The sequence below is a fragment of the Vombatus ursinus genome, unplaced genomic scaffold (assembly GCF_900497805.2).
Source record: "Vombatus ursinus unplaced genomic scaffold, bare-nosed wombat genome assembly UNPS02014789.1, whole genome shotgun sequence".
Classification (NCBI taxonomy): domain Eukaryota; kingdom Metazoa; phylum Chordata; class Mammalia; order Diprotodontia; family Vombatidae; genus Vombatus; species Vombatus ursinus.
This window is the reverse complement of record NW_020954567.1, coordinates 12,572,117-12,588,147: the sequence shown is the minus strand read 5'-3', so window position 1 is coordinate 12,588,147 and position 16,031 is coordinate 12,572,117. Positions and strand designations below refer to the sequence as shown.

Sequence of the window (16,031 nt, the reverse complement as noted above, 5' to 3'; positions counted from 1 at the left end):
ATATATACATATATATGATGTATACTATATATATCATATATAGATATATAGAATATCAAACTGACTAATTCTGATTGGAATAGAGTAGGGGTCCAAATGAATTGATTCTCACATTCAGTACAGAACTCACTTATTTCTTAGAGAGTTCTCATTGTTTTCTGTATATTGATTCTCTCCTCCCCAACTGTTCTACTGGGGCCACCATTTCTATACCCCTGTGGGATAAAACAACAGACAAAAATCTTTGGCTTGAACTTTGCATGTTGCCAGTAACCAATAAGTCTTTTTTGATTTGTTTTAATTTAATTCCCCATGGGTAGTTGGGCAGAAACAAAAGTAGATGGCACCATTGCGATGGTAACCATAGGGATTTTGGAATTAGAAGCAAACACAGATTATCTTGTCCAACCTCATCATTTTACAGGTGAGAAAACTGAGGCCTTGAAAAGGGAAATGATTTGCTCATGATCACAGATTGTTAAGTGGCACAGCTAAGATTTGAACCCAGGTCATCTAATGCTAAATTCAGTACTTTCTACTAAGTCATACTGCCTTTTATGGTACTATTATAATAGGGTTTGGCGCATACCTAAGGTGGTCAACTGAGACAGAGAGTAATAAAATTATGTCATTTGCATTGTTTCTGATAAGAATAAACTCTAAATGTAGGTTAGTCAGAGCTTTTCAACCAAGAAAATATATGTAAACATCCAATCAAAGTCTCCTTTTACTTTATAAGGATAGTCTCCCAGCCCACTTTTTTTCCTTCTTTTTTTTTTAATGCTCCTTTGATTGAGATTTTGCTTGATTTAAATAGAATCATAGAGCGTGTAGACATAGATTCAGGTGCTAAATAAGCATTATCTGAAGACAGAACAGTAGCAGCTAGGTGGTGAGATACAGCACCAGGCCTCGATTGAGGAAGACCTGAGTTTAAATATGGCCTCAGACACTTACTATGTGATCCTGGGCAAGTCACTTCATCCTGTTTGCCTTAGTTTCCTCATCTGTAAAGTGAGCTGGAGCAGGAAAAAGCAAACCACTCCAGTATCTTTGCCAAGAAAATCCCCAATGGAATCACGACTGAAATACGACTGAAATATGACTGAATAGCAGTGGGTAAAGAAAAGAGCATCAGTCTTGCCCTTCTAAGATATAGACCAGTAATATGTGTTACTTATCCACCCCAAATGAGGAAGGTTTCAAATGAGAGGACTGGTGAGGGACAATACAATTTTGGTTAATTATTTTGAATTGGGTTGCTTCTTTTTAACGTGTATGTTTTGTGTGTTTTCTTTAGGAATGTTGAGGGTTTTATTAAAGAAGTATGAACCAGCTATCCTGACAAGTCTTTCTCTTTTGGGATTTTGCATAGGACTCCTGGGCCGTGAATTTAATCAGGTATCATAGAAATAAGTTAAAGAATGGGATGAAAATAAGTTAAATGGAGTAAATAAAATAAGTTAAAATGGGATAAAAAAAAAGAAAGCAAAAGCAGGTTCTCTTCTTTCTTGAGTGTCTGAAACAGTGTTTATGTGAAAATTCACTTGAAAAATTGTATCCAGTATTTAAAACATTTTCAAAAGTGAGAAACCATTTTGTAAATAAAGGAGAAATATGGATTAGAAAGGCTTAAGCCCTGGAATTTAGGAATTCTATTTTTGGGGTCCTTGGCTTCTCCACTATCTAGCTATCATTTCTCTTTTCCTATAACTGGTCCATTTTCCTTTGTCTACAAATATGTGCAAACTTATCTCTTTTTTTTTAAACTTCCCTTGACTCTTGTCCTGCCCATTTTCCTACGTTTCTTGACTGCCAAGCCTTATACACAAAAGGTTTCTTATCAGCTGGTTCCCCTTCTTCAGCATTGTGCATAGCACCCAAAGGAAGGCAAGGCCACTTGGTCCATAAAAACAGAATCATACCCCATGAGAGAAGTGCAAAACTTCAAATGCAGAGCCCGTGTGTCCTATCCTGCAGCTCCTCACATGATTTTCCTTCCCTCTGTTTCTTCGAGTGCTAGTTTCTTCGAAGGCTCAGCTCAGTCTACTTTCTACATGAAATCTTTCCTAATATTTTTGTCTCCTAGTGACTTCCCCTTTCCCAAATTACCTTGTATTATTATTATTTTTGTTGTGGGGGGAGGGAGGCATATATTTATATATGTATGTATCATCATCCCCCATAGAGTGTGATCTTACATTTGTATCCTCAGTACCCACCAACATACCCTGCACTTAGCAGTGTTTATAGCCCCTGACTATTCAATTCGCCTAATTATTTGATCTTTCTGGTGGCATGGCAATATTCCTATGCAGCCTTATTCTGGCTTCTACTTTTTTGACAAAACCCTTTTTCTTTTGGCTTGCTGCTTCTAGAAGTCCCCTCAAAAAGACTTTTTGGTTGACTGTTACCCTATTTCCTATGTGCCTAGAAAATAATTTCCCCAAAATTCTTTCAAGAAGAACTTATGGTTGGCAGCTTTCTTGACTACCTAGTCTTGTATCTCCCAGGTGCCTCTGTGAGAAGACTTTCTGACAAGCAACAATCTTGTTGTCTTGGTCAGCAAGATTGACTGCTTTGGTCAAAAGATTAGTGCATAGGGTCAATAAAAGAACTTTAATGAAACAAAGCTGTATCTGTTGATCAGTTTTTAGAGGGGACATCCTGATTAAATATGAGCTAGCCTAGGTAAATACTTCTATCGAAGTATCCACCCTCAAATATTAATGGATAGAAATTAAGATTAATCTTTGGTTTCAATCATGGAGGCAACTCCCATACCTGGAGTACAAATAACAATTCAGTCTCCCTTCTATAGACACTGGAGAATCCATGTAGGTGTGTGTGTGTGTGAGTCCAGTCATAACTGCCTGTTCCTCCCGCTGAGGTGCTTCTGCCTCTTATCTGGGGGCCTCTGTTGGTATTGTGGTCAGTTTAGGAAGAGCAGGGATAATACCAGGATCCCACAGTGACAAAGCTTCCCTTGAATCTCCCAGCCTCCATGACTAGTGCTCTATAGACCACAGGTCTGGATTCCACCTTCTTTCCCCTCTGGCAACAATTACACTCTCCAGGTTTAGGTGTTGGTGGTCTCTGGGACCCCCTGGCAGCTTTGTAGACCACAATATGGTTTAGCAAGAAAATATTCCTGATCCATAAGTGGTAGAAGCAGTCAATCAAAGTCCTCTTCAGAGGGGTCCACTCTTGCATAAAACTAGTTCCCTCCAACTTGTGTGGGAAACCACTATGAAATCCTTGCCTTCAACATAACTGGCGCCTTCTTGTCCCCACTGGTTCTTGGTATCTGCTTGTCAACCTTGAATGATCTCCTTTTTGTGGGCAGTTGAAGCACGTCATTTTGTCTTCCCTACTGTCTTCAATAGTGTCACACTGAACCAGCAGGTACCAACTTCCCTAGTAAATATCAGGGTTTCCAGAACATGTTGTGCCATAAAAGTGGAGAGACCCTGCCTGGAATTAAAGAATTTCAGAGGCTAAAAGGGAATTCTTATCCAGCTTTTATCCAGCCTCTCAATTTTACGTATAAGGAAACTCAGGACTAGAAATGTTATCACTTGCCCAAGGTCATACAAAATACTACTGGCTGAGGCTGGACCAGAACCCAGCCATTCCTCCTTCTTATAGGTCATCAACCCAATTCTGATTATGCCACTAGCGTATATCTCCATGGGTCCCTTTCCCTGCAGGCTGTACCCATTGCAGGACTCTAGTGTTGCCTATCGATAAAAAGAACAGTGACCGGGGATTGTTTCATGATTACTTTAATGTCATTAGAATAATGGACTGGTGCCTGCTCTCTCTTATTGTCAAACTTCTGGGCCAGTTGGGGATGGGCTGCCATTCTTGCTAAATTAGGCCTTTGTGTCAGTGTGGCAGGAGCTAAGTGAGTGTGGGTGAGTGTAGGTGTGTGTTTGAGTGAATGTGAATGAATGTGGGTGTGAATGAGTGTGCTCACTCCTTTGATCATCTTCAGAAGCATCTGAGGATCCAGGGGGCTAAGGAGGGTTTGCTTGGGGCAGAAAAAACACAGATGTTGAAGCCAAGAACCTGAGTTTAAATTCTACCCAGCTGCTACTTGCCAGATATGTGACCCCAGACAAGTCACTCAACCTCTCTGGGCCTGAGATTCTTGACCTAATTTGGACTCGATGATCTCTGAGGCCCCTTCTGGCTCCAGCTCTTTCGTCCTGTGAGGGGAACCCATTTGGGTCTGAACCTGGAGATCCCCCCCCCCCCCCCCGAGGCAGCTGGAGATCTGAGGGTCTGCTTTCTAGAGGAAGTCAGGCGGATGGTCTGCAAATGTCTTATTTCGTTCCAATGATGAACCTGAGCCACCAAATTAGCCTAAGTCAGGCGTGGCCAACAGCAGCAGTTCTGGCATCTCCAAACTTGGACTTGTCCATGTAAGGAGAATTGAGGAGGAGGAAGAGGAGAGAATGACTTTTGGGCTCCTGACAGCTGGATCTGAGAAATATCTGACCTTTCAAAATGTGGCTGTGGACTTCCCCAGGAGGAATGGGGGCTGTTGGAACCTCCTCAGAAGGACCTGCTTTGGGATGTGATGCTGGAGAATTATGAGAACATTGTGTCCCTAGGCCTTCCAGTTTCCAGACCAGTTCCTATCTCCCATTTGGAGATAAGAGAAGCACCAGATCTTCTAGCAGGAGAAACCCCGAGAAGCACATACCCAGATTCCATTTTTCAGACCAGTTGTGAAACCAAAGTTTCAACCCCAAAGCTGGGTATCTCTATGGGAATATCATCTAAGGAGAGAATCACAAAGGATTGTCCCTAGAATTCTGAACTGGGAGAAGCTTGGAGTTGTATCCTCAAGTCAAAGAGACAGAAGAGCAGCAAGGGAAGACTGCACAGAAAATTAACAGTAATTCACAGAACAATTATTAATAAAGTAAATATTCATGAATGTAATACTTTTGGAAGAAACATTAGTCTGGAATCAATATTCATTCTACAACAGGGAATTCCTACAAGCAATTGTTTCTGCAAATATGATACACTTGGAAAATTTTTAAATGAATTTCACAACTAATTAAATATAGTATGATTGCTTTGGGAAATAAACTTTGTAAATATAATAATTATAAGAAGCCCTTTACTTAACATTCATTACCATAGAGCATGTGCTCAAGGAATACACTCTGAGTATAAATATGGTAAAGCCTTTAGCATCATTGTACCTTGCTGCACAACAAAATAATCATATTGGAAAGACATCCCCTCAATAAATGTAATGAATATGGGAAATCCTTCAGTAATGAGCAATACCTACCTGAACATCAAACAGCTCATACCGGAGAGAAATCTCATAAATATAATAAATGTGAAATGCGGGAAAGTCTTCAGCTAGAGGTCATCCCTTAGGTGACATTGAATTAATTAATCCTGGAAACCCTATGTATGTAGGGAGAATGTAGGAGAATCTCCAGGCAAAAGGAATTCCTTGAAATACATAATTTCATACAATACATTCATAAAGGTGAGAAACCCTTTGAATGGAATGAATATGAGAAAACTTTCAGAAGAAAGACTATCAGAAAGGATTCTGGGAAAATGGTGGAGTAGGTCTGAAAATTTGAAGCTCTCAAGATTTTCCTCCATAAAAGAGATAAAATAGCACCTCTGGATGAACTTAGATCTGTGAAAACAAATAAGAGTAGGGGCAGAAGAGGGATCTTCTTGTGACAATTGGAGAAGATATGAAGAAAAATCCCATTAGAGATTTCCTCTCTGTGAAGAGCAAACACCTCCAGGCTAAGGTGCATTTAAACAACAAGTGGCAAGCCCTGGGGTTAGCTGGTTTGGGAGGGGAATGCCAGACCCAGCTACACTATGGAGACAGTGGGGGCCAGAAGGAACCAGCACATGCCCGGTGAGTGCAGAAGCAGTGGGGCGGGATACTGCTGGCCGTGGGCACTTACAGGAGGCTAGAGATCTTGGTTTGAGTTCAAGGTCAGAAGGGAGAACTGAATAGGATTAGAGGCCAGAGGCAGCATCCCCCATACCTCAGGACTAGAGGGGATTATTAAAATAAACTATTACCAAAAAAATGCACAGGCAAAGGAGAAAGAATCCAACCATAGAGAGCTACTGTGGGAATAGAGAAGATGGGCGAATAGAGAAGATCTTCAGAGGAGGGTAATGAAGCAAAGAAACCCCAAAGAGTAATGTCAAATGGTCACCTGCCCAAAAGGAATTCACTGAAGAACTTTGTTACTAGTAATTAGGTAACTTATAAGGAAGATTGGGGTAGACCTGAGTACGATATGACTTAAAAAGTAAAACCATTCAAGTACGGCTAAAAGAGCAGTTATCTTTTACAAATAAGGTGCAAGAGGAAGAACCAGTGCAGAGGAATTAGATAAGGGAGGGGAGCTATTATTCTGGAAACCTACTCTCATCGGGAATGGGTTTAAGAATGAGAGAGATTGAGGAAAAACTAAAAAAAAATAAGGATAATGTAAGAAAAACAAGAAGATTGTGAAAAGAAAGTCAACCAATTAGAAAAGGAGACACAGAATCTTAAGGAAGAATATGACTCCTTGAAAATCAGAATTGGGCAAGGGAAAGCCAGTGAAGTTATAAGAGATGAAGAAATAAAAAAAATATATAATGAAAAAATAGAAGAGAATGTGAAACATCTCATAAGAAAAACAACAGATCTAGAGAACAGATCAAAAAGAGAAACATATGAATAATTGGACTACCTGAAAGTTCTGATAAAAAAAGAATCTTGATACAATAATACAAGAAATAATGAAAGAAAATTGTTCTGAAGCATTAGAACAAGAGGGGAAAGTAGAAATAGAAAAAATCCACTGATCACCACCTGAAAGAGATCCTACAAGGAAAACTCATGGGAATATTATCGTCAAATTCCAAAACCCTTAGATCAAGGACAAAATGTTATGGGCAACAACAACAACAAAAATTTACATATGACGATGCCACAATTAGAATCACACGAGACCTAGCAGTGATGACACTAAAAAATCACAGATCTTGGAGCATTATATGTTGAATAGCAAAAGAACTGGACTTCCAGCCAAAAATATCATACCCAGCAAAGCTAAGCATAATTCTGAGTGAAAAAAAAATGGATGTTTGATCAATTGTCAGACTTTCAGGTCTTTGTTAAAAAAACAAACAAACCCTGAACTCAATAGAAGATTTAACATATAAGAGCCAAGACAAATATAAGGTACATACCAATCACCAATTACAAGGGACTAAATATGGAATAGAATGTTTACCTTTTATGCATGAGAAATGTAAAACCTATGTCTAAGTTATAAGTTACCAGTTGTTAGGTAACTTACAAGGAAAATTGGGGTAGACCTGAGTGTGATATAACTTCAAAAAGTAAAACCATTCAAGTACAGCTAAAAGAGTAATTATCTTTTACAAATAAGGTACAAGAGGAAGAACCAATGTAGAGGAACTACATGTGAGAGGGGAGCTGTTAGTTCTGGAAACCTACTCTCATTGGGAATGGGTTTTAAGGGGGGAAATATATATACATTTAGAAGAATATAAAAATCTTCTAAATTTAGAAAGAAATAAAACTCCAAGGGAATAGGAAGGGGGAAGAGGATAAAGGAGGGATCTTTAGTGGTGAGGGTGTGGGAATAAGTTAAAAAGGGGATGTAGAAGGGGCTTTAGATTTAAGGGAATGGGAGGATGAGGGAGGGATTGCTGGAGTGGGGGTCAGTTAAGTAATAGGAGGGTAAGGTAGTAGGAAAAAAGAGATATGCACAAGCACAAATACAAAGATTAGGACTATAATCTCTTAGGGAAAGTATATGTTTATATATGTAACTACGTGTATATATGTATAAGTGTATGTATATATCAATATCTATATATAGATGCATCTAATGCTCAATTGTAGCCTTGGGATAGTGGATGGGGGGAGGGAGGGGAAAAAAGAACAAAGTAAAAAGTGTACAGCAGAGAACAAAAGAAAACCTACAAGGAAGCAAAGATGGACAGCATTGAACATAATGTACAGTATTTAATATATAGGCTTTCTTGAAATGAAAAGTTATTGCTACATATTTTGAATCTTCTCCTATGTTCTGCTGTGCACATGCCTTTTTTTTGTTTTTTTCTTGTTTTATATATGTTTACAATGTATCTTTTTCTTTTCTTATTCTATATTTAAGTTTTAGTATTTATCTAAAACAAAAATTAAAAAAAAAGGATTACTATCTAAACATCAGGAAATTTATACTAGAAAGAAATCTCATGAATATAGTAAGTGTGGGAAAGCCTTCACCATGACTGCACTCCTTCAAAGACATAAGCTAATTCCTCCTGAAAGGAAATACTTTGAATGTAATGAATGTGGGAAAGGCTTCAGGTACAGCTCATATATTAAGTGACATCAAAGGATTCATCCTGGAAGGCAACCATAGAAAAGTGATTAAAGTAGAAAAGACTTTGGGCAGCTAATTCAACATGAGAGAATTCATACTGAGCAATAAAACCTATAAATGCGATGAATCTAGGGAAATACTGTAGGGAAACTTTGATATCCATAAAATAATCCATACTGGGGAGAAAGCTTACACACAGAATGAATGTGGGAAAATACTTCAGGCTATGTCACTTGTCTGTGTTTCACTGATGACTACTTTCTATTCTCTATGTGTGTTCTTTTAAAAGCTTCATTGATATTCCTTTATTTCTTTTCTGGGGTGGAGGTTGTCACTCTCTGAATGTCTTTTCTGTGCTACTGTTGAATACAGTTTTTGATAAATGTTAAAAAAAAAAAAGAACAAGTGACTGAGGATGGGATTCAGATCTCTGAATCACAGCTTAAAACAGAACAGTCTCACATGTGCTCCCAGGCAGTGATGTACTTCACCTAAGAAAAGTTATTAAGAACTTGTCTGACCTTATCTGAGCATTAGTGGAGCAACACAGGCTGTGCATCTGTTATTTCTTGCTCTCACCATGACTGGTCCACTTCCCTTTCTGGTCATACATCTCTTTAATATCTTTAATGCTGCTGCTTCTGTATGTGTGTGTGTGTGTGTGTGTGTGTAAAATATATGACAGCCTATTCACTTCCAATATACATCTCTCCATTGCCTTCCTGGTAACTTGCAAACCTAATCCTTTGGAAATTGTGATATTATGATTCACAGCCACATAGCATCCCTGAAAGAATATTCCAGGAGCAGCTAGGTGGTGCAGTGGATAGAGCATTGGCCCTGGAGTCAGGTGGACCTGAGTTCAAATGCAGCCTCTGATACTTGACACTACCTGTGTGACCTTGGGCAAGTCACTTAACCTCAATTGCCTCACCCCCCAAAAAAAGATGCTCCAGGAATCCAATGGATTTATGATCTCACTGGGACAGATATTCCTGCTACAAAGTCCATTCATGACTACCCATCTTGTGCTATTCTTGTCCATGTCCTCTCAAAAGTTCTTGTGGTAATACAAAAAAGGCAAAAGACAGTCCCTGCCATCAAGGAGCTTATAATCTAATTATTGTGCTTAATAAATACTTTATGGTTTGATTGAGTCAATCAGTCAGTAAGCAATTATTAGGCTCCTAGTATGTCCCAGGCACTGCACTAAATGCTGGAGTAAGGGATTTGCTTTTTCTCTGTGCCCAAATGGGTAGATTACCAGCTTTCTAATTTTCAACAGTGTTGTTATATGTGATCCAGACCTATACTAAATGGAAATTATCAAGTAAACATTCACGTGAAGAGGTGTTTTCATATACTATAAGAGCAGATGAAGATGAAAAAATATGCAGAGCCCCTATAATTATGAGTGCTATGTCACTATAAACTATCATCATCATCATCAATCATCATCATCATCATCATCATCATCATCATCATCATCATCATCATCATCGTTGTGTTCTTTGAGTGAAGAGGAGAAAGCAGACTCTTTTTCAGCCTTCTTATATTTTCATATTTCTCAAATGGAAGAAATCACTACACTATAGCTGAACTTCCCCATCCAGCCTATGGGGCAGGTGGCTAAATTCTGTCCCAAGACATCTGTCTGATACCTATTTCTTTAAGCTTAAGTCTACGAGATTATATGAGCTGTTCTGCTCTTGCTTCTTTGTTCGGACAACGGCAGATAGATTGTTGGGCTTAGTTAGAGTCAGGGAAAACTAAACCCCAATCTCTCTCTGGATCTTTCTACTTATATAAATCTTGGCAAGTTTTGTAATATTGGTGTGCCTCAGACAACCCTTAGGTCTGATCTACTAAGTCATAACCTAGTTGGGAATCTGTGAAATTGGAGGAGTCCCTACTACCTTGAGATTCCCCTGTGCTTTGGGTATCCAAATTAGAAAACACTAAAATCTATATTGGTTAAAGTGTATCACATTGTATTCTAACCCTTCCAAGTAGTAGCATATGAACTTCTTCCCCTCCTCTTTTGTTTCTTCAGATGCAACAACTTCTCTACCCTCTTCTAAAAACAAGTAATTACGTATTTTTAAATGCTTTCTTACCATTAATGACCTTTATGGCTGCTTTAGAAATGGATTTTTATATACTCAAGAACATATTTTGGCAGGTAAGAACTATTTTCAAATAAACTCATCACCTCTTGATTATATGTATTAATGGAGGATGTGGATGATATTGGGAGCTCAAAGATACATGTTCTACAAACTACATTTATTTCAGTCTCCTTTCTGTTCATAACTACTTGGTTGGTGTTCTTGAAGAAGACCAAAATGACATCACCCTGTTAGAGTCAAAATACAGTGTGTCCGACTGTGGCTGATCGCACCAATATGAGCTTGGAATGCTCTACCACAGCTCAGGCACAAATAATCCATAGGAACATTTGGAGTGGAGATGTCTCTAAGTTTGTGTATCTCATTTCTTTTAAGCTACTGCAATTCTGCTTCAATCAGAGCACAGAACCTTCTTTGACGCGGGCACACCCTGGCCATAATTGTTTATGCATAGACAGATGGACTGATTTGGCCTTCATTCCTTTTCCCATTTCCATCCCTCTCTCTTGTGAAATGCTAATGAATAACCAAATAACCCAAGTCTGGGTAATGGATGGAAGAAAAAAAGGGAAGAGATTTTATTTAATGAGCCATCAACTAGGGGCAGCTTGGTGGCACAGTAGATAGAGCATCAGCCCTAGAGACAGGAGGACCTGAGTTCCAATCTTGCCTCAGACACTTACTAGTTCTGGGCAAGTCACTTAACCCCAATTGCTTCCAAAACAAAACAAAAACAACAAAAAGCCACCAAATGGATAATTATTTTCTGAATGGCTTTTTTGAACTTTTTTGGAAAAAGCCATTTGTCTATTCATATTTTTCTAATTAGACTAGTTGTCTTTGGAGCAGAGAGGGTGTATGGAGGAATGGTTAGAGAGCCAGCCTTAAAGTCAGGAAGGGCTGACTTCCTCCTCTGTCACATTATTGGCTGTGTAGTCCTGGGCAGATCACCTAAGCTCTCAGTGCCTCAGCAATTCCCTAAGATTATGTTGTTGAGCACGTCTTCAGTGGTACAGGAAACTTCATCAAAAGTTGCAAACATTTGCTATGGAGCTCTGTGCCCCAATGGAATCACAGATACAGTAAAAACAAACCAACAAACTCAGACCTCTAAAGATATTTCAATTTAATGGATATTTTTATTAGGTACCTACTATATCCAGTTATGACCCAATGTAGTTGCCAGTAAACTTTTCTCTTTGAGAATTGGGTTTTGTGGTTGGAATTCTTCCATGTGGAGGCAATGATGTTAAGAATCATTGTGAAGACTGAGCAGGCATTTTGCTTCATTAATCTTTTGTTCAGCCTCCTTTGACTTCAACAGAAAATCAAGGAAATAATTTGTCTCATTTCAATGCAATATACCTTGTACTTCTGCAGATTGCTATATAGAGATAACAAGGTCCAATTATAGCATTTTGAAAGTATGAAACGCTAGAGACAAGATAATTTTTGTCTACTGCCTGGATTACTCAATTAAAATTTAATATTTGTTAAATGTGTATACAGCCTTGTGAGAGATATAAAGAAATAGTAAATATGATTTCTGCTGATGAACTTACAACTTAGTTGATGAGATAAAACATAGACATATGAAGAGTTAAATAGCAGTACAGAACTTAATATAGGAGATACCACAAGGCGATGCTTCCAAATGAGTGGGGAGAGGAGTTTAGAAGAGGATGAGATCGCCTTGGTCTGAAATGAGCTGAGGAGGCAAGCGGGCTTGAGTTTGGGGCTGAGAGACTATGTAGGTTTTAGAGAGGTAGAAAGGAGTAGGAGATGATGTTTTGGAATGAGGAGACCCATGAAAGCAAAGGGAGATTGCATTATGTTCCTTTTGGCCAGCATTCAGTTGAGTTGTAAAGTCATGAAAACACTAGATTCCTATGGGAAAACAAACAAACAAAAAAAACCTGGATTTTTGAAAAAGCTGGATTCCCTCAATAAATGGTCAGTTATCATTCTCTGGGAGTATTTGGATCTTTCTAAGTGATTATATACTCGTGCTAAAAATGTAGAAATGTAAGAATAGAAAATTAGGTGGGGGCAGTCAGGGGAAAGAGCTATTAGGTAGAATTAAAAAAACTAAAACAAACAAACAACATTTGATTGGATGAACATATGATCTGAACTGGTTAAGGTCAAGATTTCAAGTTCTTTGTCTCATTTCAGAAGGGCATAACTGGGGATAGAGCCAAAAGTGAAGGGCGATTGGCAGCAGATCATTTGCCTGCTTCTTGATGGTCTACTTTCAGCCTTAGACCCACCCACACGGCCCACTTCAACCATTTGCCTTTCTCTACATGCTACAGTAGTCACTCTGCAAAAAGAGCAGTGGTGGTGGAGAGGCTGATTTTTCATGCCAAAAAATAGAGATAAACGTTGAATGGTATGTATAGTATGTGGCAGAAAATCTATAGCAATGAAAATGAAAGCAAATGCAATAGAGTTTCTCATCTTAACATTTCAAACATATTTCCACCCAATGAGCCTCAATGATTATGCCTTGACTGGCAAACCCACAATTTATTTGACTGTTATATCAGTATAACTCCATAGCATATGTTTTCAACTTTCTCCGTGTTTGCAACAGACAGCTTAGCTTTGATGACTAAAATTTGGCATGTTTATCTATACATAAATATTATTCATCAGCTCCAGTGTTTCAGAGGAGTTCCGTGTAATTATGTCATTGCTAATAAGCCCTCTCTCCATTGAAAATCTGTTCATTTTGCAATTAATGAAGGGTAAGGAGAAGGGTACCTAGGTGACACAGTTGATAGAATGCCAGGCCTGGAGTCAGGAAGACAACTTCCTGAGTTCAAATCTGACCTCAGACACTTACTAGCTGTGTGACCCTGAGCAAGTCACTTAACCCTGTTTGCCTCAGTTTCCTCATCTGTAAAATGAATTGGAGACAGAAATGGCAAACCACCCCAGTATCTTTGCCAAGAAAACCCCAAATGGGGTCACGAAGAGTTAGACACAACTGAAATGACTGAACCACAACAACAACAACAAAAACTGGATAGAACAAGGACTTTTTCTCAATCTTTAGCATTGAACTTAAGAGGAAATCAATTTAACCTGTGGCATTAGGAATTTAGGTGGCGTTTTAAGATCTTTTTGACACTGGGGATTGTTAAACTACACCAACAAAGCTGTAAATTTTTTAAAATCTCTTGAGGTCTTAGAAATAAGGTATAATTTAATTTGAAAAAATATATGTGTTGTTTGTCCTCAAGGCAGACAATTGGACGAGAATGCAATTTTGAAAAGCATCTACAAGGTCAGTGATTATATAAATAAGTAATTAAGGTTTGACTATTGAAAATAAATAAGTCTAATTATATGTTATAATTTGGTTTCACAGATCTTAATAACTGGAATTACAAGCTTTGCTGCAGCTTTCATTTTAATTGGATACATTGTTATGAAATTCAATAAGGACAAATGGGATATTCAATCTTGCATACTCTTTAGTATTACTATTGGCATTACAGATCCTCTTCAATCTGTGAATCCCTTGAAAACGATAGGTATGTTATATTTAATATGTTATTATCTTGATCTCTTGAGCAAGTCACTTGAAAATCCCCTGAATTACCTAAAAATAATCAGCATTTTATATTCAATAATAATAATAACAACTAGCATTTATATAGCACTCACTATGTGCCAGGCACTGTGCTAAATTATTTTTACAATTACTATCTCATTTGATCCTCACAACAACTCTGAGAGGTAGGTGCTTTGATACTCCTCATTTTACAAATAAGGAAACTGAGGCAAAAATGACTCACCCAGAGGCACACAACTAGTGTCTGAGGCTGAATTTGAACTCACATCTTCCTGACTCCAGGACTGGCGCTCTATCTTTTGTATCTCCTTTGTTGTTCAGTCATTTCTGATTCTTCATGACCCCATTTTAGGGTTTTCTTGGCAAAGATGCTGGAATGGCTTGCCATTTCTTTCTCTGACTCATTTTACAGATAAAGAAACTGAGGCAAACAAGGCTAAATGATTTGCTAGGAAGTGTCAGGCCGGATTTGAACTCAGGGAAGATCAGTCTTCCTGATTCCAAGTCCAGGACTCAATCCACTGTGCCACCTTGCTGCCCTTAGTTATAGTAATTAGTTAATAATGCTAGTTCCCTTCTCCCTTGTGGTGAGACAGAAGAATATAAGCTTCTTGGAAGGAGGGACAGTTTTGTTTTTTGTCTTTTTATCCCTAGTACCTGATACAGAGTAGGTGTTTAATAAATGCTTTTTCAATTGAATTGAGGCTCAAATGAGATGATGTTTTTAAAACCCTTTGCATACCTAAAAGCACTATAAAATAACAATCATTTTGTTGATTTTAGTCTATTGAAAATTCTAAGTCCTGTTTTATTTTTTCTTTATTTCTTTAACATTTTTCTATTTGAATATCTGTTCACTTGCACATAACCACTCTTGCCATATGCCACATTCACTTGTAGTTTGTATATTTTATCATGGTTTCTTTTTTTTTGAGGTGTTTCCAAGATATTAATTGATATTATTAGAGGAGAATCATTGATCAACTGTGGTATCAGTATTATAATTTTTGGGACTGTTAGAAATTTTGGAAAATGGACTTCAGTGTTCAAAGGTAGGAACTTTTGCTTTTGATCATGTTCACATGTTCTAGAACTAAATGCAATTCAAGGTGTCTTGATTTCACTGATTTTCTCATGTTTTATTTTTGGCAAATTAAAAATGACATCCTAAGTTAAATCATAGATTTAGCACTGGAAGGCACTGTGGAGGCCAGCTAGTCCAAACCCCTTCATTTTACAGATGAGGAAACTGAGGCGGAGAATGGATAATTGTCTTGCTCAGGTTCACACAACTAATGAGGGTCTGAAGCAGTATTTTAATTCAGTTTTTCCTAATTGCACATCTAGCATTCTATACACTGTAGCACCTTCACATCCAAAAGATTAGGTTTGTGTTTTTCTGGGCACAGAGAGGGTAGGTGCCTCCCTCTGTACCTCCCACATTCATTGCAGGACCTTAGCTGCTGACTCTATATTATTTTCCTCCCAACTCAGCTTGGGCAGCATTCCCTTTTCCACATGAATGCTGAAGTAAAGAAGGTTAAAGTTAATAAAAGGGGAGGTCAGGAATGATCATCCAGGAGTCATTCATTGATGGAATTAGACGCTGGACCAGGCCATGGTACATGCATAGGGCACAGGGGAAAGACCCTAGATAATATGGAAATACTCCTTTGAATCTAAGCTGTCATTGATTAACGGGTATGGCTTAAAAGTTGAAGTTAGAGTGATTGATTCTTGAGGTGAAGGCAAATCAAGGGGTCTGATCAGGACCTGAAAGGTGCCAGTTGGAACCTAAGAAGTGGGACCTGCCAAATTCTTGGAACTATTGCTCAAGGGATCCTGGAGGTAAGTTTACATTAGTCTCTAGGCATGTTAGAGATGAGATAAGAAAAGTTA

General features: G+C 38.3%; 1 protein-coding gene across 1 annotated transcript in view; it reads left to right on the top strand.

Moving 5' to 3' along the window:
- SLC9C2 (solute carrier family 9 member C2 (putative)) overlaps window positions 1–16,031 on the top strand; it is a 116,630-nt gene that overhangs the window by 8,562 nt on the left and 92,037 nt on the right. The window contains exons 3-6 of the mRNA XM_027868629.1: window positions 1,301–1,401; window positions 10,474–10,602; window positions 13,926–14,091; window positions 15,068–15,184. Of these exons, the coding sequence (XP_027724430.1) occupies window positions 1,301–1,401; window positions 10,474–10,602; window positions 13,926–14,091; window positions 15,068–15,184 (513 nt within the window). The remainder of the gene's footprint in view (window positions 1–1,300; window positions 1,402–10,473; window positions 10,603–13,925; window positions 14,092–15,067; window positions 15,185–16,031) is intronic.